The following is a 24,627-nucleotide window of genomic DNA, read 5'->3' as shown; positions in this document are numbered from 1 at the left end:
CAAGACATGGGTCCCCGCCTCCACCCAATTTAAAGGGAGCTGTAGGTGTAACAGGACAGGAAGAGACTTCTACAGTTTGATTTGCCATTTGAGTGGCAAAACTGCTTGGATAGGTCCTCATCTCAGGGAATTATTTTCCAATTATTTGTAGGATCAACAACTGGAGGACATCCAATGGCAGCAGCGCTCCATTACAACACAGTTCATGTCATACAGTTAGGGCACCCGCTGTTCATACCACAGTTCCCAGCACCAAAGACTCCCTCACTGAAAGCCAACTCCCTTACGAAGCACATCTTGTCCCTGTTCTGCAGTGTCCCAGCTGCATCATGGTGACACCCCATGTAGAACGAAGACATTCAAGTGCGCATCATTCTTAGAATTAACAAAACTTTCAAGCAATAGAATAAAATAGAATTTTAAGGAACAGAATGGAGAAAGGAAACTGCTTACCAGGGTTTTAAAGAAGCTCATGATGGAATTATTATTCTCTGTCTGGGGGTCTTCCTTTGCAGTCTCCAGTTCTTCAGGGTCCCCAGGGACAGAGCAACTCACAGTTGTGATTTCCTGTCCTTCCCTCCTCCTGCCGTCAGCTATGTCCTAGGAGGAAGACAGAGTTTTCACAGTCGCGACTTGTTGAATGTGTGGACTACCAAAGTAATATTTTTGCTTCGCGCCCCTTTCTCCCTTCCCGCCTAATTCCAGCCATACTTCTTCTGCCCACGGCCGTGTAGAACAATCAGGAGCTTATGAGCATCCCTCTCCCTTCCCCTCCCCCTCTTTCTAACATATTCAGCATTTGCTGTTAGCTGGAGGGACATTGTTTGGAGCCAGAGGCTCACAAACACAGCAGTGCGTGTTGCATTCCAGACAAAAACTCTTTTCTCCCAGCTCTGCAAAGAGGTTGTGTATGATGCCAATATTTTGTGGTCTTCTCGTCTAATCATTTGTGTATTATCCTCAGAGATGCTTCTATCTGATTTCCCACAATCCCCACAGTGATGAACTGTATCAACGAAAAAAAAAAGTACTGATGTTTTAAAATAATATTTCCGTTTTCAGGATGTGAGAGTTTACGAGTGCAAGGGGTGTGATTCAGGGACTGGTTTTCTCCTCTAGCTCACTCAGGAGGGTAGGATGCATTCTGAACGCTCTCCTTTTTTCATCTCCACTCCTGTGACCCTGGCCCAAGCCAGGTGCCCATAAGCCCATCCTTTCTTCAGGCTTGGGCTCAAGTTTACTTCCTCCACTGAAGTCCTTCTGGGTCCCAGCAGCCACGGGACCTGTTCCCTTCTCTGAGTTTCTATACCACCACTCCCTGCACACTCACGTGGCACATGGGTGGGTTACCTTAAAGCCAAGGACCAGGCCAGAAGAGTCTGCATTAAAAATGGGGCTTTTGGGGAAAGGAGATAAAAATACATAAACACATTCTGGTGAATATTTTAAAAGGTAGTAATAACGCCAGTATTCCGCAGGGTTTCGCTCAGCCCTGGTACTCTCTCTAAATGGAGCAGAGCTTCTTGTGAAACGCCTCATAAAGGGCTGGGACTTCACAAACCAAAAGCAGAGAAAAGCCATGGTCTTAACAAGCTTTTAAGTAAGTTCTGAGGATCTAATATACAGCATGGTGACTATAGTTAATAATACTGTACTAGATGCTTGAAAGTTTCTAGGAGAGTAGACCTTAAATGTCTTCACCACAAGAAATAAATAGAAATTATGTGAGGCGAAGGAGTTATTAACTAAACCTACTGTGGTAATCTTTGCAATATATACACGTATCAAATCATCAAGTTGTACACTTTAAACTTACATGATATTATATTTCAATTATATATCAATAAATATAGAAAAAACAATACCACTTATAATTGCACAAAAAATGAAATACAAAACAGGTATAGGACTTACATGCAGAAAACTTTACAATACTGAAGAAAGAAATTATAAACGATATAAATAAAGAGAGACATACAATGTTCATGGACCGGAAGACTCCACACCACAAAGATGTCAATCCTCCTAAGTTGATATACAGGGTTAGTGCAATTCTTATCAAAATCCTAGCAGGATATTTAGAGATAGATGAGATTATTCTAAGATTTAAAGGTCAAAGGAATTAGAATATCTGAAACAATTTTGAAAAGAAAGAATAAAGTGGGAGGAACCAGCCTACCTGATTTCAAGCCTTGTTATACAGCTATAGTATGCAAGGCTGTGTGGTATTGGTGGGTGGAGGCACAGACACATATTTGAATGGACAGAATGGAGAACCCAGAAATAGACCCACACAAATGTGCCCAACTGATTTTTGACAAAGATGCGAAAGCAATTCAACAGAGGAAAGATCATCTTTGCGATAAACAGTGCTGGAATAATTTTACATCGAAAAAAAAAAAAAAAGAACTTCAGTCTAAGTCTTATGCCTTATACAAAAATTAACTCAAAATGATCAAGGACTAAAATACAAATGTAAAGTATAAAACTTTAAGAAAAAAATAAGAGAAAATTTCTAGAATTGATGACAAAGAGTTTTTAAACTTGACATCAAAAGCATAATCCATAAAAGGAAAAAATGATAAATTGGTCCCATCCAAATTGAAAGCTTTTGCTTTGTGAAAGATCCTTTTAAAAAGGATGAAAAAAAAGCTAGAAAGGGGGAGAAAGTATTTGAAAACCACTTATCTGACAAAGGACTAGAATCTAGAATATATAAAGAACTCTCAAAACTCAACAGTTAAAAAAAAACTCAAGCAATCCAATCAGAGAATGGCAAAGATATGAAGAGACATCTCACTGAAGATACAGATGGCAAATAAGCATGTGAAAGATGTTTAGTTTCATTAGCCACCAGGGAAATGCAAAGTAAAACCACAACAAGATACCACCACACACCTATCAGAATGGGGAAAGTAAAAAACAGTGACAATTTCAAATGCTGGCAAGGATGCAAAGAAACCAGATCACTCACACACTGCTGATGGGAATATAAAGTGCTACAGCCAATCTGGAAAAGTTTAGCAGTCTCTTAAATAACTAAACATGCAAGTATAATTTAACCCAGCAACTGCACGCCTGGATTTTTTTTTTCTACAGAAATGAAGACTTATATTCACAACCCAATACATTCATGTTCATAAAAACTTTATTTGTAATAGCCCCAAACTGGAAACAGCCAAATGTTTTTCAATGGTTGAATATTTAAACAAAATGTGTTACAGCCACAGCATGGAATACTACTCAGCCATAAAAAGGAATGAAGGAAAAATATCTATTGATAGACTCAATGACCTGGGTGGAACTCCAGGGGATTATGCTGAAGGAAAAAAGCCTGTCCAAAAAAGGCATATATTGTGTGACTCCATTCATATAACATTCTTGAAATGATCTACTTACGAAAATGGAGAAGAGATGTCAGAAGTTAAGAAAGGGGTGGAGGAGGGAGGAAAGTGGAGGTGCCTATCAAAGAGCAACGTGAGGTGGTGTCGCCATGATGGAAAGGTTCTCTTATGCATTATATCCAGGTCCGCATCCTGGTGGTGATGTTGTATTGTAGTTTTGCAAGATGTTACCATTGGGGGATGCTGGATAAAGGAATTTCTTTGTATTACTTCTTACAACTGCATATGAACCTACAATAATTTCAAGATTTAAAAGTTTATAGAAAGTATTACAGGGTAGTACTGAAAAAGGAAGAATGAAGAACAATTAAAAAGTCTCCACTCACAGCAGCACTGTATACAATAGCCAAGATGTGGAAGGAACCTAAATGTCCATCGACGTATGACTGGATAAAAAAAACTGTGGTATATTTATGCAATGGAATACTACTCAGCTATGACAAATAATAAAATAATGCCATTTGCAGCAACATGGATGGACCTAGGGATAGTCATTCTAAGTGAAGTAAGCCAGAAAGAGAAAGAAAAATACCATATGATAGCACTCATCTGTGGAATCTTAAAAACAAAAGACAAAAAAGACACTATGAACTCGTCTACAAAACAGAAACACACTCGTAGACATAGTAAACAATCTTACAGTTACTGGGGAAAGGACATGGGAAGGGATAAATTTGGGAGTTTGAGATTTACAAATGTTAGCCACTATATACAAAAATAGATCTTAAAAAAAGTTTCTTCTGTATAGCACAGGGAACTATGCTCAATATCTTGTAATAACCTTTAATGAAAAAGAATATGAAAATGAAAAAAAAGATCCAAAGTAGGAAAAAAAAAAAAGTCTTCACAATTTTGGAACAGGTAAATAAAGCAGCATGGGGTATGAACATATGAAGTTTACCTAGGACCATGTGACAGAATATTCTGCAGCCATGGATTCTTTGAGGGATGTATAACGAGAAGAAAAATGTCCCCAGTAAAGATAAAAATGACCAGACTCTAGATGTCAGGCCAAGGCTAAACTCCTTAAAAAGATCTCATTTAATTCTTATAACGATCCTGAGAAGTGTGGACTATTTGTCATTCCATTTTCACTGATGAATAAATTGATGCATAAAAAAATAAATAACTTGCCTTTGGTCAGAGAGTGAAACTCGGATTTGGCCCCAATAATTTCAGAGGCGAAAGGCCTTTAAGCACCATGCTGCATGGCCTCGGCCATCTCCTTCCCTTTAGGTGTTTATTCAGATATCTTCCCATCAAGAGCTTTCCTATTTTAATTTTCCTTGGCTCCTTTCCTCTTCCCTGCTACTTATTTCCCCCAACTTTTATCATCATCCACATATAACACATTTTAACCAAAGACGTGTGAAAATTCAGTGTAAGATAAAGATGACACCTCAAACCTACTGGAATGAAGGAGGACTTTTTAATACAGATGTAAGGATGACTGGGTGGCCATCTGAAAAAAAATTAATTTAGTGTTGAAATCCCATACCAGGATAAAATCTAAATGGATAAAAGTACTAGAAGAACACATGGGAAAAAAAAAACTTTTATAATTTTGGATAGAGAAGGCTTTTGTAATTTTGACTCAAAATCCAGAAGGCATGAAAGATTGAAAGTTGAAAAAACCAAATGTTGGAAACCATTTGGGAGGGAGGCTGGGATGAGAAGCATTCACCCTTATACGTTACTGACTGAAGTGTCAATGACTTCCGTCCTGATGGAGGGCGGAAATTTTGGCATCGTCAACTAAAATTTTAAAAAGAAAATATTCTTTCACCCAGCAATTCCACTTCTAAGAGTTGATCTTAAATCTCAATTCACATCAGTGTGGAATAACAAATATACTAGCTTATTCATTGCAATGAGGTCATAGCAAATGTTTGGAAACCATCCCAATGTCGTTAACAGGGTCCTGGTTAAATAAATCATGGTACATCCATTCAATGGAAAACCATGCAAGTATTACAAATGAGGAAGCTGTACAGATATAGAAAGTGGTGTTAACTGAAAAAAACTTCATAGTATAGAACAGAATGTATATTATATTACCATTTGCTTAAAAAGAGGAATGCGAATCTACGCTTGTCTTTTGCTTGTATACGCTCAAAGAAACCTTAAAAAGATTCATTTAAAAATATGAACAGTGGCGTGGGGGTACAGCTCAGTGGTAGAGTGCACGCTTAGCATGCACAAGGTCCTGGGTTCAATCCCCAGTACCTCCAATAAATAAATGAAGAAATAAAAATAAGGAAAAAAATACAAACAGTAGTTATCTGTTGGAGGTGGCACTGATAGACAATAACACCTTTTTTCTAATTTCTTACTTTGAGCCATGTGAATGTATTACCTATTAAAATTAAAATTAACACAAAATGTGGGTGACTAATTCCAAATGTTCAAAAACATCCAGAGAGCCAAACTCAATACAGTTGGGAAGCTGATCCAGTGCGGGGCCACTAGTTTGTGGCCTGTGCATTAAATAGTGGCTTATTCCTCCTTAACTACAAATACTTCTTTGTTATTCTCCTCAGGCCCCCAGATCGTTCTCAGCAAACAAAAATTTTAGACAGAAACACAGACATTTCCCAGGAAATATCTGGAAACTTGTCTTTAAGCAAACAGGTGTCCGTGGTATCAGCTTATTTCTCATCTGTGCGGAAGAAGCCCATATATTTTTTCCCCTTTCTGTTGGCTTCAAAGGGCAAACAGACAGGAACACCAGTTAAGTGATCACAATTTGTCATGGTGAAAAATTGTGCCGTCTTTTAAGTTGATTGTCTATAATCAAGCCCACATGCAACTTCTGGCACCTTCCTTCAAGTGTAAATTGCATTTGGATTTCATCCTCCTTTAAGCAAGGTCTATCTGCAACATCTAGGTGAAAATATACGTGAAGGCAGGATGACCCAGGCTAAAGAGAAGCCTTGTCTGGAACGACTTGTGATGAATGTCTGCCCCATCTAGATTCCCCATCGGCTGTGCATCACTGGTTTCATTTTGAGTATCTGTACCAACAATCAGTGCCTAACGTGAGGTTTAACACAGGAAAATCTGTCTCAGAAACGTTGACCAGTACAGAAACCCATGACTCCACTCTTTCCCATCTGTTAGAAATTCGAGCCACATGCTGTCTGGGATAAAAGGGAAAGCTATGCTTCCTCTCCCACTCGGTTGCCCCAGCAGCACAAAGGACATCATTTACTCAGCAACAGTGGTCTCCAGACAAATGTTAAGTCTTTACTTTTCTGCTAAAAGCACAGTCACCTGCATCCACCCATTGTTAGATTTAGCATGAAAAATCAGATTTGGTGAATTCTTAAAGGTAAATTTATCCTCCCGTTTTCCTAGAAGGGAAAGCAAATTAATTAATCAAGCAGGAAGGAACTGTAAGATCCAAGTCTACTAAAAATGGTTTGTGGAATGTCAACATTTCTGAAGCAGTCTGAAAAAAAATTTTTTTTTAACTTTGTTTTGCTACAAAGCTGAAAACCACTGAAGGAGGCTCTATCTCCATAGCCAATTTTGTATTTTTACTTTTCCCACTATTTCTGCTCAATTCACATCAACGGATAAAAATGCACTCACATCTTTTAAGCTCCTGCCAAGAAGAGGGAAAGAACTCAAGTAGCACAACTGTGAGAAATGCCAATAATGAAAGGACTTCGAAAACTGCCCATCCACGAGGAAACTTCTCCTTCCAAAATACACATTAGCAACACGTGTTAAAAGTCAGTGTTATTTCGGAACAAGGAACTGCCACGCAAGCTCTGGACTGCACAGTTCCAGAATTATTTTAAGTGAAAATAACCTCTTATTAAACCTCTTGTTACTACTGGAGTTTCTAACGCAACTCAGGATGCTCAAGCTTCACAGCGCCATCTAGCGGAGGGACCAGGAACGACCTCGGTTGCAGTACTTTCCTTACAGCCCGGAAGCACCCTGTTCTCGCTCCATTTATATAAAAAAAGAGAAAATCTAGATGAGCAAAGGGTAAAAATATAAAACGCAACCATTATCCCATTACAGGAAATAACTACTACTAAAAATTTGCAATTTTTCCTTCCACACCCCTCTTTGGGTGGAAGGATGAATACCAGTGGGCAGGCAAGGAAAACATGATTTTTACCCAAAAGGGATCTTTCTGTATATACTATTTTGAAACCCACTTTTTAATTTAACATTATATGCTATTATGACCGTCCTCACATGTCAATCATTCTATTTCTATGCCGTCCTTGTTTATGATGCCCTGTGTGAGGGGTTCCTGAATCAGTACAAAAGCCCTCCAAATAGGTCTTCAGATCTTCCTAACTTTTCTCTTACAGACAATGCAGGACTTGAAAAAAAAAAAAATACCCTTGTGGGTAAAATATTGCCCATTATCTCAATAAATTCCTAGCTGTCAAAGTGCTCATTCAAATTTCTTAAGACTTTAAAGTTGTGAACCACTTAAGTGCCACGGCTGAGAGAAACTTCCTAGTGATCCAGGCAACTGAGTAAGATCTTATCAGACGCTTCAGAGGGCAATAAAAGTAACCTAAAATACTGAAACATGAAATCTAGCTTTTCATTGTCTTTGGGCATGTTTTCTAAGAGGGGGAATCTGCATGACACAGATCTAAAAATGCTCCACTCACCCAATTTTCCCACCTCGTTTTTTAACTTAAAAAATTTTATAAATTTTTTCTCTCATTATTTATTTATTTAATGTTATTTTTTTAAACTTTGGTGGGGGGGGGAAGGTAATTAGGTTTGTTTATTCATTTTAATGGAGGTACTGGGGATTGAACCCACAACCTCATGCATGCTGGGTACACACTCTACCACTGAGCTATACCCTTCCCCCTTTTTTCTCTCATTTTTTAAAACTGAAGTATAGTTGATTTACAATGTTGTATTAGTTTCTGGTGTATAGCATAGTGATTCAGAGAGAGAGAGAGAGAGAGAGAGATACACATTCTTTTTTTATATTCTTTTTCATTACAGGTTACCACCAGCCATTGAATATAGTTCCCTGTGCCATACAGTAGGACCTTTGTTGTTTATCCGTACATAGTAGTTTCCATCTGCCAGTCCCAAATTCCCAATTTATCCCTACTCCTTCCCTCCGCCTCCCGCCCCCAAACCCCAAAGTTTGTTTTTCTGTGTCTCCTCCTCTTTTGGGGAGGAGAAAGGCAACAGTGTCCATTTTAGCTGCTTCTAATGGAATGAAGCGAGGCTGGACCAGCTGTCCAGTGTGATGCTCTTGATTCTTGTTTACAGATCATAAGCTCACCACCTGTTTTAACAGTCAATAGACATAACCTCAGGGTATTAAAAACTCATCCTACACTTAGGCAGCAGAAGTCTAATACAGCAGCTTTACATGGTAGAGCCTCATGAATCTATGATATTGATCGATGCAGAGATGTTATATTTTTAAGATTAAATAAACCAGTTGTTCATTGTAGTCACAGGTGAAGAGTGCAAAGAAATCTATCAGAAAAAGCAATTCACATTTTCTTCCTATAAATAACGGTTTTCCATTTTCTCTCTCAGCAACTCCTCTGCTTGCGGGGTGAGTGAATTTGTCGACTTGATTTCCAATGGCAAGTGAAATGTGGGTAGAGAATTAAGCAATAAAATGTTCTTTTCTCGCTGCTTCTTTTTTTTTTTTTTTTTTTTGGCAGCAGTAATTACTCTGGGGTATTGCTAAGGACACATGAGTTAGCACTCTCTTACGTAAAGTCCACTATGGATGATGGAAAACAGAAAAATCCATTTGTTGTGGGCAGAGAGAGGGTGGAGAGTGATTCCCAGGTCCCATCAGCAAAAAAGGATCTGTGGTGGATTCTTCTGGTCTATGATCAGTTCCAGCATGTAAACCTCCAGACTGACAATGACATTTTACATTTATTAGAGGAAAAATATCCAACATTATATAAAAAAAACCACTTCAAAATACAAAAGCAAATAACCCACAGCCTAGAACAAGTTTCTCATCTGTTTAACAAACACTTCCTATTAGTGAGAAAACTGTTTTGAATACTGCCAAAATTAGGCTGCAGATTTTCTAAGAAATGTTTGGACTAATGTAGAAAAAGAAGAAAGGAAAGTCACACCCTTTTTCCTGAGTTTTTAGATTAAATCAGACTCCTTCCTTATTCTGCCCACTCCCCTATTCTAATGATCAGCCTTCTCTCTAAATTCTGTGTATTTCATATGCAGCCCTTTTAATACACTGGAACTGTTCATTTATTTATTTCCTTGTTTATTATTGGTCCCTCCACTGGTACATGGTTCTATCCATCCTGAAATCATTCTGGCACAAAAAAAAGCACTCAGATGTTTGTTGAATGAATAAACGAAAAATATTGGTGCCTCTTACTTATTGTTTAACACCAGCCGACAAATTGACTCTCAGGCTGGATTTACAGTTTATTAACCAGATGGTCACCTAAATTGCTTCAAACTGCCTTATGTGCTATGAAGGATGAAAAGCGGTCTCTGATAACAATATTTTATTTTACTCTCAACTCTACCACCAGAAAATAACAAGACAAGTGTTATAATGAAGGACAACTCACATGTTGGCAACTGTTGGGAATAATAGGGAGGGGTGGGGACTTGGATGAACTGGAGAGAGAATGCCCCATCTCGAGGGGCAGTCACAACTCCCACCCCACCTGGGGACATAGGATGAAACTTCTCACTTTTCAGAAATGTCTGGAATACGGAATTCTATTTAAATCTCATAATTTGAAAATACTGTCAACTTTGTCAATTTCAAAATGTTATCAATTAATTAAAATATTATTTAAAACACTGGGTGGGTCATATAAAACCAATCTGTGGCTTGATGCATCCTACAAGAAGTCGTTTTCCAACTTTGGTCTACATGTCTAACTCAGCATTTCCTAGAAGAACTATTCCTTGGAAGATACACCCAACTGGTTAGACGGCTAATAGTTCTATGGATAATTAAATCTGAGAAACACTCAGTTAAACAAAGTCAAGCTGGTGTGCTTGCTGCAGGACTTCTCAGAGCCTTTAGCAGGCTGACATCCATTGTGAATCTTCAGGAAGGAGTATAAAGCAAGTACGATTTTCAAAAACTCTTTGATGATGGGGCCCTAATTCTAGGCTGATCTTATTGGACAGATGAGTCCACAAAATATTAGTTTGCGACATATGAGCTTCAGAAATTTAAAAAAGATATAAGATGTTTCAAAAGGTTTTAAGTGCTCCCTCTTTTGAATTTATAGGCACAGTGGCTAAGTTGCTGGTGACGAATTTCAGTTCTGCTTCTTTCTAGCCACATGATTGTATGAGAGTTACTTCACCTCTCTGTGAGTTAGTCAGTGCTCCATAAATTAGGGCTGTTATTATAACCTTGGAAGGAGAGAATCAGACTGAATAACACCAAAGGGAAAGTAAACTCAAAAATCTATTTTGCAAATTCACTGCAGAACACAATTCACTTGATATTCAACCATGATGAGTAACACCAGAATATACTAAAGACTGAGTTAAAAATACCAAATAAGTGGTAGAGATATATGATTCTGCATAGTTTATCTAAGTGGAAGCATCTAGAACATACATAGGTTTTGAAATCATTGTTTATTTAAAGTTGTGTTAGGCAGAGCTGATCACGAGATTGCAATAATATATTCTAACGTTCTCTGAAAAATCGTAACATGATGTGTACCATTAGTATTCTTGGAAGATTCATCTAACAAACATTACTGCATGCCAAGGTGTGCCGGGCAGTGTGCACTGGGAACAGCCAGTTGCATAAGAAACAGTCACATCCCTCAAGATCGCTGTCTCCAGACATGAAAAGGGCGATGACGGTAGAAAAGAGCTTTTCAAACTTCAGATTGTGACTATTAGTGAATCGGAACATAATTTAATGGGTCCCAACCAGCATTTAAAAACCATCAAACAAAACAGACTAGAAAGATTACAAAGCACCAGCCTGTGTGCTTAAGAATCGTACTATTTTGTGAATTCTTTGTTTCGTGTACGTGCACATGTATCAGGCCAGGATGTAACATCTGTTTCTCACTGTGGGTCACAGTCAAGTTAAAGAGCTAGTTTGACGAGTCTATTTAAATAAATTACCATAAGGGGATACCACACCAGCCTCCTCTAGCTCCATCCACTTAATGATTTCCTAACATAAAGCTGACAGACAATAATATGTCTGGTTTCTATCTGTGGCAAGTCATCTTTGCTGGAAGAGCCTGCTTTCTATTGTAGAAGCTTTCTAAACCCTCCAGGCAGACACGTGACTCAGTTTCACCAATGGGTGAATCTTAGGCAACTCCTTTTTCACTTCATGGGACATAATGACCATCTGTATGCACTGCTTGGAACTATGGCAGCCTCCTTAAAACCACAAAGTCAGTATTATGTAATAGCTGTACATGGAGTATGACCTTTAAAAATTGTGAATCACTATGTTGTACACCTACACCTTACATAATGTTGTACATCAACTAGACCACACACACACACACACAAAATGAAAAGCAAAAGAAAAACCACAAGGGACCAAGCCCGTGAACCAAGTCGATCAGTTCACGGAGGGCAGTGGAGACTGACGCATCTGGGGGCTGTAAAGACGCCGCACCACACTGAACCCCCCTGCTTCTAGAGTTCTTATTATGTACAAGAAATAGTACATTCTCCTCATTAACTAAGACATACTGATTGAGCATTTTTTTTTGTTTGTTTGTTTTGTTGTTGTTTTTTACTTGCAGCCAAAGGCACCCTAGATGATACACTACCCAAATTCCATCATGCTGGAAAGCCATTTGATGTTTCATAGTCTTTATTTCTAAGCTTCTGACAATTTAGAAAATGGACTGTTTCATTTAGCATCATTACCACTGACAGCCCGTGCCTCCTCTCCCCTTGTAGTAGCCCCAGGGCAGGCAGGAGCTTCCCCTTGTGGATAAAAACACAAGGTTTTGAAATGACTGAGTGTGATGGATCTTGATTCCAGTTCTGCCACTAGTGCAGCTGTGTGGCCCTGAGCAAGTAACTTAACTTCTCTGAGCTCTGGTTTCACCATCTGTTAAATGGCAATAAAAATGTCTACCCTGTCGGGTTGTTATAAGAATCAAAGCAGATAAGGTATGCAGAATGCTTCCTACACAGCCCAGGAAGAGCGAATTATTCAAAACTGGGGCAACTATTATTTGCCTCTCCCACAAGGCTAGTAAGTGGTCGAGTCTGAGTTAATTCTTGTGTCACTCAGGCTCCTAACATTTGCACGTTACCTCCGCCACTGCCAACGTTTTATATCAAATGATTCTTAGTGCTAATTTATAAAGTTCCTAAAAATTATAGTGTTAAAGCTGAAAACCTTGCTTACTCCCTAACTTGAATAATTTAAGATGGGTTTTTCCTCTGCACTGACGCAGTCTTTGGGTGGATGGTTCTCTTTACCTGTTGAAATACCATGGCCTGCGGCTGGAAGTCAACAAAATGAAATTTTAAAAAACCATGGCTTATAATTCGCTTGACTTTCTAATGTTGGAATTAAGTGATTCTTTTCTTTTTTTCCTCTTTGATTTGAGATTCACTTGATATTCCCCGTTTTGCACATACTAACATTTTTGCATAGCAGTTCTTCACATTAACATTACTCAATTTGGCATCGTTGCAACCTCACTGCAGTTTCAAATAATTGGTAAAAACATAATATTAAGCATGGAAAGCATGGGCGTTGGAGACAGACAATTCTTTCTGAGCTGTGTAATCTGGAGTGAGTGACTTAGTTTCTCTAAAGCTTTGACTTTTTCATCTGTAAAATGGCAAAGATATAAAAATGCCCTTCTAAGCGCTGATGTTTCCATGCGATGATTCCTTCAAAGTGGTTTTATCACAGAATTTCATTTAACATATAGGATAGGATACAAGAAATAAAATACTGCAGGGATTCATGTCATGAGAAACCCCTCAGGAGAGGGGACATCTGGTCAGCTTCACGGGGAACTTGGCACTTGAATGTGAAGTAAATTTTTTAAGCAACAGAGACAGAAAGAGCTACAGGCAGAGAAAATACTTTGAAGCAGACAGCATCTAAATAGGTCATGTGTTGGCCCTTCTGACTGGGCAAATTTAAAGGAATAGGGGAAAACACAGTTAGAAACACGGACATCGGAAAGTTTGTAGAGATCCTTGAATGTCAGACTAAGAAACTGGGGCTTGTGGGCACCGGCAGTTTAATTTATATTGTTTCTAAAACAATTTCACGACTCCTGCACTTTTTTTCTTAAACCCGAATTAGGACTTAATGCCTTTGGCTACATAGTACTCAAATTAGATTCTATTGTGCTGTCTCTGCAAGTTCTAGTTGAGGGTTATAGAAGGGAAAGGTAAAAAGAATAAAATGTGAAGTAATAGGGAGAAAGCCATTCTGCTGATAATTGTTACATCTTATTTTTCTCAAGATGCGATATCTCTGTGTTAATTACTTTACATGACTTATCTCACTTCACTTTCACAAGTGTAAATAAACGTGAAAATGTGCTTGATACTATTATCATCTCCATTTTAAGGACAAAGAAACGGAGACTCAGAGAGGTTAAGTAACTCGCCCAAGGTCACACAGCCAGTAGGTGACAGAGGCAGAGTTGAAACCTCGGCGACCTGACTGCCAGGTTTATGTTTTAATTCACTACTTTATACCACATAGAAAAGGACTCTTGGGACCTTGGGTCTTTGATTGCAATTCTACCACTAAAGAGCAGTGGTAGGACGGAGTTGCCCTGAACCAAGACGAGAAAAGCCTGTGGATTAAACAAGTAGGTATTTCGTTGTCACTGGACGTGAATGAAGAGTTCGGTGGTGGACATATCGCGGTTGAGCCGCTCAGGGAACACTCACATGGAGATGTGGAGATCCAAGCAGACGTGGAGAAGCGGCAGCTAGATCCTGAAGTCTGGGCTTCAGGGGCAGATCTGGGCTACAGGCGTCAGGTTGGGACTTGTCAGCAGAGAGCTCTATGTAAACCCCTGGGGCTGGGAGAGCGCCAAGGGAGTCAGTGTAGTTAAAGAAGAAGACACCCAAGAACTGGACTCTGGGGGAGACCAGCGTCTAGAGGATTAAGACTCGGCAGAAGAGACTGAGGAAGAGCAGCCAGGAAGCGGGGAGCACCCAGAAACCAAGTGAGGACGATGTTTCAGGAAGGAAGACGTGCAGGGCTGTGTCAGCCTTGACTGGCAAGCCGCATAAAGGTGGAAAGGTATCCAGTTTGGCAGCTGAGGCGAAGGGTGGCGGGAAGGTGCCACATCATGGCAACTTTGACAAGAGCAGTTTGTATGGAAGACAAAAAGCCTGGATGGAGTGTGTGCAAGAGGGAAAAGGAGAGAAAATCCCTGTTTCTCTTAATATCTGGAGCCTGAATGAATTTGAGGATTAATGCACTTACCACAACCTCCCTAAAACATGTGTCTCTTACTAGATCATATGATCTTTGAAGAATTAGGACCATTTAGTCTTTAAATGCCCTGCACAAAGTTATTTAAATAACAATTGCAGAATTTAATTAAACTTTTAAAGAAAATGAATATTCTTGTTTAAATCTCCTGAATCCATGCTTGGCAACACTTTAAGCACCTCCCCCTGCCCCTAACACAAAGACGCTTCTGGAATTACCAGTGACAACAGAAATTTCGTGTGGTTTTTTTAAACCAATAAAGCTCCAATTTTCATTATGTGATCAATTTGCAGGGGTGGGGGCGAATGAATCTCTTAAATGCATATCTTACAGTTCTGGTTCAGTTGTTGAAGGGGAGAGAAAAATTAAAGAGAAAACCCCACCCCTGCCAGCACGTTGCTTTGAGTGAATCACAGCTCAGTGAAACCTTTCAGGCATATAATTTATCTTTTCTTTGGCCCATGCAGTAAATGCTTCACTTGTTCATGAATTCTGGCCTTGTTTTAATTATGCCTATGTTCTGAATGTAGTTTTATGAGGCACAAAAATAAGATTGTCGTTCTGAAGACACAGAAGATTTGTGTGTTTCCCCCAGAATGCAATGGTGGCATCCTTCTCCCAGTTCACAGCTCTGTGGGTTTGTGGTTGGAATTCCAATCCAGCAAGGAACACGCAGGGGAACCGGGGGGAAGGGTTTGCGTGCGTGGGTGGGAGGGCAGGGACGGCCAACATGGCTGAGCCCAAGGCATCATTTTACCCTAAGGATTCTGAATCAATACATTGAGGCCATGCATGCACAATGCAGCGCTCCGACCAAGAAAGCCGTTGATTGAGAAGTTTCATTCCTGTTACTTTCTGAGAGCTGGGTTCTCTCATTACACTTCCAGAATGACTGATTTCCGCCCCCCACAAATACAGACTGTACAGCCAGGGATCAGATCAGAAATCTTAACAAACAGAAGGCTATTTTGTTGTTGTTGTTTTTAAAAATCTTTGCAGATACATATATTTGAATATCCACAGGTTCACAGACTGAAGGAGAAATGAGTGGCTATTTCATAACTTTTCCACTTCTTATAAGCATAGAGTTCAAAGTTGTCATCCATATTTCAAATTCCAAAGATATTGTATCAACAACAAATGGAAATCTGTCATGTAACAAACACAGATGCAAATTTCATGGGTGAATCTAAGGAAACGAATTCACTTATTCCAAAAGGAAGATAAGCTACAATTTTTAGATCTTCTGAGAGTTACTATAACTTCAAAATTATCACCCAACGGCTTGGTTATACTATGTACCTGCCATGTTCCCAACACACACCTCAAACTCTGAATCAAATCTCATTTTGGAACTTACTCCATTCCAGCTGAGGTGTGGTCCCTAAGAGCCTTCAATGAAAAAATAAAAAAGCTGAGTTGATAAAGCACAATTGTAAAACTCTGGCGCACTTGTCTTAGAATAGGAATAGATTGACTGCATTAAGGTTTTATATGGTTATACGTTCAAGGGTCGGTTATCAGATGCTGAACTGGTTTACTTAAACAGAACAGGGATTTGGATGCGTCACGAGATACCAGTTCAGAGATGGGTAAAGCTCAGTTCTTCACTCTCTTCCTATAAATAGCTCAGTTTTTCTAAATTCAGGCAGTGGGCTGGCTTTAGGTGCCCACGTAGATGAAACATGTGACATTCAAAAACTCAGAACCTTCAGATGACTTCAGGAGCTCGTGACCAACAATGAGGATGCAACAAGAGTGTCCCCACGCAAAGTGAAGTGGTAAAGAGTTTCTCAGATACTCATGAGTGTTGAGGATCAGTCTGTTGTCCCCAGGATACGGACCTTTCGGGCTCCAGGTTTATACATTTGATGGGAGGTTCCCTGGGCCAGCGAGGCTTTCTCCTCATCCTCCCCAGCAGAGCCCTTGCATCATAACCGTGAATTTTTGGTATCTCTTCTCTGGCTGGACCACAAACTCCCTGAGGATAGGGACCCTGTCCTGTCCACCATGGTGGCCTTGCCTCGCCGGTGCAGGGCAGTGTCACACTCAGTGAAGATTTGATGCCTGAATACATTTGAAGACTCACTTTGAATTATACAGAAAGCTATTCAGTTGGCTTCTGAACTGGTTGGTGCCTTTGGAGAAGGGGGCATTGAAAGGGCATTTTTTCTTTTTTTTTAACTTTTGAAAGAAAATTTAAAAATCAGCTCTTGGAGAAAAAGTTTACAGTAACAACAAGGATGCTGATGGCATGAGCCTAAACACATCAGCCTTATCTTTTCCCCAATTCTAACTGTCCAGAGTTTTCAGCTGGTGTCTAATATTTACAGTGTAATTCTTGATACCACCCTGGATGAATTAAAACCATAGATTGGTGGTGGCTCAGTGGTACAGCGCGTGCTTGGGACGCCGGAGACCCTGGGTTCAATCCCCACTGCTTCCGTTAAAGGCAGGAAAAAAAAAAAAAGGCAAAAAAATTAAACCACAGATTAATGTGACAGTCATTTTCCTGAAGGAAAATAGTATGTGGACAGTGCTTAGAACAGAGCCTGGCACATTTTAAATGCGAAATAAATGACAGCCAGTGTTATTATTAGCAACCTGGCAGGGAAGCTAGTTGTCATTAAGACAAATATATGGACACCCACGATACACCACCATGTAATAAAAAACAGACCATCTAACTTTTCCCCGGGTCTAACCTCAACTAGAGGCACTTTTATTCCCAAGTTCTGAAAAATACTGTTGTTTAAAAGACCATCAACTAAAGAAAGAAGTGCCTTAAAGTACAATGTATCTACTTGTACTCCCTTCTTCATTTAAGGAGTTCTTTTCAACCGCCCCAAACACAAACAAACTCTCAAGGTTAAGAGCAAATGCTCTTTTTAAGATCAAAAGAACTTGCCTTTCTTTGTTCAGGAAAGAAAGCAACCAGTTCAGATGCCTCCTTAAAAAAAAAAGAAAATCCAGTTTTTACAAAGGATTACTCCAGCCCGTTGGAAAATAATTAGTACACAAAAGAGTCTTCTTCCCAGAGCCGTAAAACCTGTTGATTTCAGCGCACACTTTAGTGAAAAAGACAGTTGAAGATCAATCCAAGCTATTAAAAGTAAGAAATGAAATGCATTCCAATACAAGCCTATAAACATCCTATCCGGGAAGCAGGCTACTGAGACGGGGACAGGTATTTAAGTCTTTGAGGAACCGTTTTTACTAATGCCTTTCCCTCCGGACTCCATTGATCATAAACGCAAACTGTCCACCTCTGCCTTTGATGAATGGAAGGATGAATTCATCTGTGTGTAACTCCCCTCCTCTCTTCTTTTACACTAAACAGATGCCACAGCTGTTACTGTTCCTCCAGCAGATGTTTCTGCCCACGGAAACATGGGCAGGCACCGCGCTACAATGTGCTGTTTGTTCTAGAGGGATCCACGGCTTGAGACCCTGTCGGGACCCCCTGGTGACTAGAGAGCCACACGTGTGCAACAGTGTTCCCCCACGAGGCCCCCTGAGCTGGCGTTAAGAGCAAAATGGATCGTCCCTGTCAGCACTTACCCCCTCTGCAGGGACATCGCTCGACTGCGTCGATGATCCAGGAGTTTCGCGCACCTGGTCCTGATGCTGCGAGCACTTGGCTTCCTGCTGGCTGTCGACTGGCGTCTGTTCCCGTTCCTTGTCCAGTTTGAAGAGTTTGTCAAAGAAGCTGGGGTCCTTCGGCTTGGAGGGGGCTGCTCCCCCTGACTCAGGTCCCCAAGTGGCAGAGAGGCCGAGCTGAGCGGCCGGGGTCGGCCCGGGGGTTTTATCTGGGTCGCGCCCCGGTGCAGCTGCGCCCGGAAGCGCGCCGGGCTCACTCAGGTCTTTGTTCCTCGGGGCTTGACTGGAGCTGACATCAAGCTTCACTGACCCAGTGGATGAATCCGTGGCTTGGTCTCCGGCACGTCCTGGTACAGGCCGAGAGAGCGTCAAGAAAAAACGAGATCTAGCAGCTGGTGCCTGGGGTTTGGCCTCCTTCCCGAGACTCTTCCCGCTGGCATCCGCAGCAGTGCTTATCTCCGTTGTGGTGGGGGAAGCAGTGGCTGCATGATCCTCCCGGACACTTGCTCCCAAATCGACTGTAAACACAAACATAAACAGCGGTCATTCAACCAGCGAGGAAATTCAAGCATGGCTGATGGACTCCGAACGTCTCATACACAGAGGCGGTGGTGCAGACTGGGGTTCTGTTGTCCTCGGGTCCCGGGCCTCTGCAGAGCAGAAGTCAGTCACCGAGTGGCTTCTGGCCCTGTTCTCGGGAGAGAGAAGGGAGGTCAGTGAGGAGGAAAGCCGAGTTACTGGAAAGCACACAGCAGGTGCTATACTAGACCTAGGGACACAGTCACCATCTTCTTTTATCTCCACCGCCATCCTGTGAGAAGCAAATTATCATGATGAAAGCTGGGGGGCAGGGCTGCAGTTGCCGGGTTAGGAGAATAAGGTTTTCCAGCCTCGGGGTTACTGACAGGCCGGGCCGGTTCATTCCTGTGCGTTGTGGGCCCTTTAGCTGCACCCTTGGCCTCTACCCGCCAGATGCCAGTAGCACCCCCTAGTGTGACAACCAGAAATATCTCTGGATGTCGCCAAATGTCTCCTGGGGGCAAAGCTCATTCACTCTTGAGAACCACTGAGCAAGATTATCTTTTTGAATCTGAGTTACTTAACTTTGCTGTGCCTCAATTTTCTGGTAAAATGAAGCAAATAGAACCTATCCCATAATTTTGTTATGAAGATTCCATGACTTAATATTCTTAAATATTCTCAAAGCACACCGAACAATGCCTAGACTATAGTAAGTGCTCATTAAATGTCATGAACGTTAGTTATTATCATTATTCGTGAGTGAGAAAACGGACAGCCAGAGAGGTTGATATACCTTCCCATGGCTTCCCAGCAAACAAAGTCTAGTTATGGGCAGAAATCTGACTCCAAAGTTCATGCTCTGTCTTACCATAGACCTATGTTACATATTGAGAACACTGGAAGATTTTAAAAAGGAATACCAGAAAGTTTCCATTTTGAAGGCTGGAAGAGCAGATGTCTACACGGGAAGGCAGATTAGATCTCGGGCTGCGGGAAGGCAGAGGGTTAGGGTCAGCTGTGCAAGACTGTGCGTGGGAAAGCAGGCTCTGCCTCCTCCAGGGAGGGGCGCTGTTTCCAGAATCCCCCTGTTTCTGTTTTGGACTCTGCATGGAGGTGATTGAACTGCCTCCTTTTCTCTGTCCCTTTTATAAAGCAGTGCGATAGGGAAAATATACCACAAAATTTGAAATCACAGTTAAAGATCTAGATTCTCTACTGATAAGCTGTGTGACCCTGGGCAAGTCACGAAAAATCTTTACATGTCCTCAGACGTAAAATAGGAATAATATAAGCTCCCTTGCAGGGTGGCGAAAACGCGTGCAAAGGATCAGGAGCCCTGACTTTTCCACAGCAGGTGCTTAATAACTGACAGATACTGTGATGGTGTAGTTTGTAGCCAACCGCTTCTTAGTATCTATTTGCAGGAAGAGCGAGAAAGAAGAGAACAGAGGTTTCTTTCCGTCTTCTCGTATTGCCCAGATGAAGTGAGAAAGACACACATACCCCCATTAGCAGTTACCTTTGCCAGACTCTGGTATCTCACAGTGTCTAGAGTCAAGAACAAACAAAACAGGAAAGAGAGAGAGAGGGACAGAGCACTGGATTCTTGTGCAGAATGGTGGGCTCCTCATTAAGCACCAAGGAGCAGAGCAGAAATGGTACAGAAGTCCAGTGACAAGCCCTGGGCTTCCTCATAAACTCAGACCTTAAGGAAATCATCCTGTATGAACACTGGTTTTATCTTCCGGCTCTTCCTAGCCGTTTTCTCTGTGGTCCTGGAATTCATAACTGTGGTAAATATCACACTTGGAAGGGAAGGGAAGGGAAGGGAGAGTATGGGAATAAGGGAGTGATGGATGGATGCGTCAGGATGCCAAGTGAACAAGTCAGGCAGTTGAAGTGTCAGCGAGAATATAAATGAATGGTGGGGACTCTCCATGCCAGGGGAAGAGGAAACAGTTGACAAAAAAGGGAGCGACTAAGATTCAAAACAAGGAAGGGCTTTTCAAAATGCCAAGAACATCAACTGGTCTCTTTTAGCCTTTTGCCTCTCTTGCTTACTCTCTGGCTGGGAACCAAAGGAGCTAATGGTGAGTAAAAGTGTTACGCTCAGAGAAAAGTCTCTAGGGAAAAAAAAAAAAAAACCTTTCCATGGACAGACTTTTAAAAGTGCCAATCTATTGCTTTAATAAATGATCTATTCCTTACAGTCAGGTATACAGACTAGACTTCAGTGCATTTAGAGTTACAGCAGATGCAGACCAAAGCTCTTGATGTCAGAGAATGGGTAAGGTGTTTTTGATAACCTGGAAGAACGAGGACTTTTTAGATAGGACAGCCCATAACAGTGAAGCCCACAAACTTGGGTGAGTGTACCTCCAAGTCCCTTGCCTGGAACTTCTATGTCTCTTGCTAAAATGCTCACCTCCTAGGTAGACACATGCCCTAAGCTAGACTGAAAAATAAACCCAATGACTTTTGCTGACCTGCGAGTACAGAGTTACAATCTTTGTGCTTGGGCTGGCAAACCCGTAGGGGGCACACCTGGAGGTGGTGGCCTTGGCTAGCACGTTCGGGAGTGCTTGCCTGAGAACCAACACAGAGGAAAGCAGAGCCAAGAGATCTGTGGGGCACATGTCCAGTGATCGCATTTGGACACCTGGATGCAGCTGCCCCTGAAGCTGGATTACCATTACCTAGCCAGCAAATCGTTTTCTTTTTCTTTTCTTTTCTTTTTTTTTCACATAACCCATACTTAGTGACTTGGAGAGAACTTCAGGGAATTGGTCAGGATTTATTTCACTTCTTAATTAAGAGCAATCAATCTTCTCTTTGGAAAGTTGTCTCCAGGCCTTTCAGATATGTTTGGGAGACATTTAATATGGGAGGAAGGAGGGGAAAGAAAATGAAATGAGAGAAAGTGAGTTCTTAGAAGCTCACTTTCCACAGAAACAAAAAACATTTCCTCAGGAAAAGTGAAGGAAAAAAAAAATCTACTTGGGAAAAGATATTACAGTCACTTGAGATCTTAGATAAACATTACAAAACAAATAAAGTATGTCACAAAACAGTAACTTACACACACACACACACACACACAAATCCAATCTGTATGGATGAGAAGGAAGAAAACCTATTGGAGTTACAGGTTTTCTACTCTTGCAAAGACAGGCATGATTCACATGCCTTCCTCACATTATTACAGAAAAAGCAAAAATTTCCTTCCTTAGATTATCAGAACTAAGCTTTCCGTTTCTATGAAAAATCTTGGGAGAAGCCCATCTGGAATCTGGTTTCAATAAAAAGTTTTCTTATAAAGCAGACAAACAGATGACAAAGAGATTTAACTCTTCATAAGGAAAAATGTATGAGTTTAAGGAAGATAAAAAGAAATCAAGTATGCAAATGGCAGCTCTCAAATGTTCAGGAGAGTTGAAAATTTTGATCTCCTTAGTGTAGAAAAGATAGTTTTGTAGTGTGTGTGTGTGTGTGTGCGCGCGCATGTTTTAAGAAAGTTGTTTTATCTAGACGTGATGGAAAACTTATTTCCAGTGGCCTCTTGGTGTCACTGTTAAGAGCTTAGACTGTGGATCAAAGGGACCTGGGTTTTAACTCTAAAATATTAAATATGTGACCTGGACAAGTTACTTTATATCCCCATGCCTCAATTTTCTCATAAAACAGACAAAAAAAAAAAAGTGCCCTCTTCAAAGGGTGATTGTGAGGATTAAATGAAATAGTTCCTACGAGGCATTTCACATAGGCTAGCATGTGATGAGTTTTTTAAAATATTAGTTATTTTTGTTATATTTATATATTGTTACTCTAATTACTATTTAATTTCCAAAATATAAGTCATAAGGAAAGGAATTATTCCAATGGTTTAACCTGTGAACTTGGGTGCTCTGGAAAGACTTTTTAAAATAGTAATGATGTAAATTAATTTATCTTCAAAAATCTAAGAACCTGGGCCTGAGAAGTTTCAAGAATGTTTTTTCCAAGCACCAAGTATTCTTAGTAAAGACAAACTGCTTTGTCAGAATTCTACTGCACATTTAAAACACACGCACACACACAAGGTTTGTATTACACTATTCAGAACTTCTGAGGAAGAACTGTCTTTTTTTTTTCATGTGTCAAAGCTAAAATTTTTACTTGGTACAACTGTAAACATAATAGCTAACATTCACTGAATGTTTTCCAGGTGCCAGGCATTATAATAAATGCCATACATAACAAGAAATATTTTATTTATGTATTACAGCAAATCTACAAGATAGGTATGACCATCGTTCCTATTTTACAGGTGGGGAAACTGAGGCTTCGAGAGTAAAGTTACTTTGCTAACATCATCCTGTTCGTGACTGGTGGAGTCAGGATTAGAACACACGTTTGCTTGATTCCAAAGCTCAAATTCCTGACAATGTGTTGTCGTAGAAGCAAGCGCAGAAGAGGGAGGGAGATGAATGAAACAATTTGGTTAAAAGAATTAGTGGATTTTTCAAGAAAAAAATTTGCACAAGGGGGACAATAAGCCCTGTGCTTTCTCTTATCTGGTAACACTGGTGTGCGATTTTTGTTTGTTTGTTTTAAATAAAAATTAGATCATATCCTTCCTCCACATGAAACTATCCAAAGAGGGCTTCACTACAAGTAAAATCAAGTTCCAAGCTCTGCCTTGTCCACACCCGCCAGAACCTCAGCTCGCACCGTGTGCTCCCTCTCACCTCTCCGCGCCCCAGCCTTGTTCCCACCTGAAGCCCTTGGCACCGGACCTTTCCACATGGGAATGCTTCCCCTAAGATTGTCCCTCGTTATCTTTCAGGCCCCAGGTCATACCTTTCTAGACCCTTCTCTCTAAAGTAACCCCTCCCACTCATCCCCATTCACTCTGTAGAGTTTGCAGAGCACGTCTTGGTCTCTGAAATGATCTCATTAATTCATCGTTTACTTGTTTCTTCCCCATTAGAATGTACGCACTGGGTGGACAGACTTGGTCTGTTTTGATTACAGCTGCATTCCCGGTGCCTCCAGCAGTGCTTGGCACATCCTAGGATTAAGGCAGGGAACAGGTAAGGCAGCGAGCAGAGCCAGGGGCAGACCAAGCGCTCAGCAACCATGATGTTCACAGCAGCCAAAACAGCCATGTGTGTAATCGTGGTGGTGGCAGAGATGGAGTTCTTTCCTTTGGAGAATTCCATTACCCAAATCTTCAGAGTTCTTACAGGTAAAGAGGGAAGCAGAGAGAGGCTGAGACCTGAGACCTGGGACCCTTTACCGGAGTGCTTGCACCTGGACAAACATCTCCAGCAACAGAATACAAAGAAACTATAAGGGACTAAAAGTAAAAATTACTGCACACACACACGGTTGGGGCCATTGTGAACAATATAATACAAAAAGGCCACAAAGCAACTGCCACCTCTGAGGTGCCAGGAGCTAAAGCAGGGCACTGCGCGTGATCCTGGCACAGGGCACCTCCGAGGGGGCGGGCAGGCCACCCAAGCTCCACCTCCTGCCCAAACCAGCTCCTGCTGTTACCCCAGTTAAGGAATCAGCTCGCCCTGCCCATCTCGGGAACAAGTAAGGGCACCTGTTACTTGTGTTCGCTCCCTCGTGCTGCAGCCCCAGCCTCAGTGAAGCCTTGCCAGTGAAGCC

At 41.0% G+C, this 24,627-nt stretch overlaps 1 protein-coding gene across 10 annotated transcripts in view; it reads right to left on the bottom strand.

Annotated features, from left to right (window-relative positions):
• The window catches only part of BCAS1 (brain enriched myelin associated protein 1), an 85,492-nt gene that overhangs the window by 42,159 nt on the left and 18,706 nt on the right, over window positions 1–24,627 (bottom strand). For 5 of the 10 annotated variants that reach the window (XM_031433586.2, XM_031433588.2, XM_031433583.2 and 2 more), the window contains exons 4-6: window positions 18,409–18,965; window positions 17,756–17,797; window positions 454–600 (exon numbers count right to left, since the gene is read on the bottom strand). In XM_031433586.2, the coding sequence (XP_031289446.2) occupies window positions 454–600; window positions 17,756–17,797; window positions 18,409–18,965 (746 nt within the window). The remainder of the gene's footprint in view (window positions 1–453; window positions 601–17,755; window positions 17,798–18,408; window positions 18,966–24,627) is intronic. The other 5 variants (XM_031433584.2, XM_031433587.2, XM_031433589.2 and 2 more) reach the window with 1 other exon arrangement.

Source organism: Camelus dromedarius, chromosome 18 (genome assembly GCF_036321535.1).
Source record: "Camelus dromedarius isolate mCamDro1 chromosome 18, mCamDro1.pat, whole genome shotgun sequence".
Lineage (NCBI taxonomy): Eukaryota > Metazoa > Chordata > Mammalia > Artiodactyla > Camelidae > Camelus > Camelus dromedarius.
This window is presented reverse-complemented; position numbering and strand designations above follow the sequence as displayed.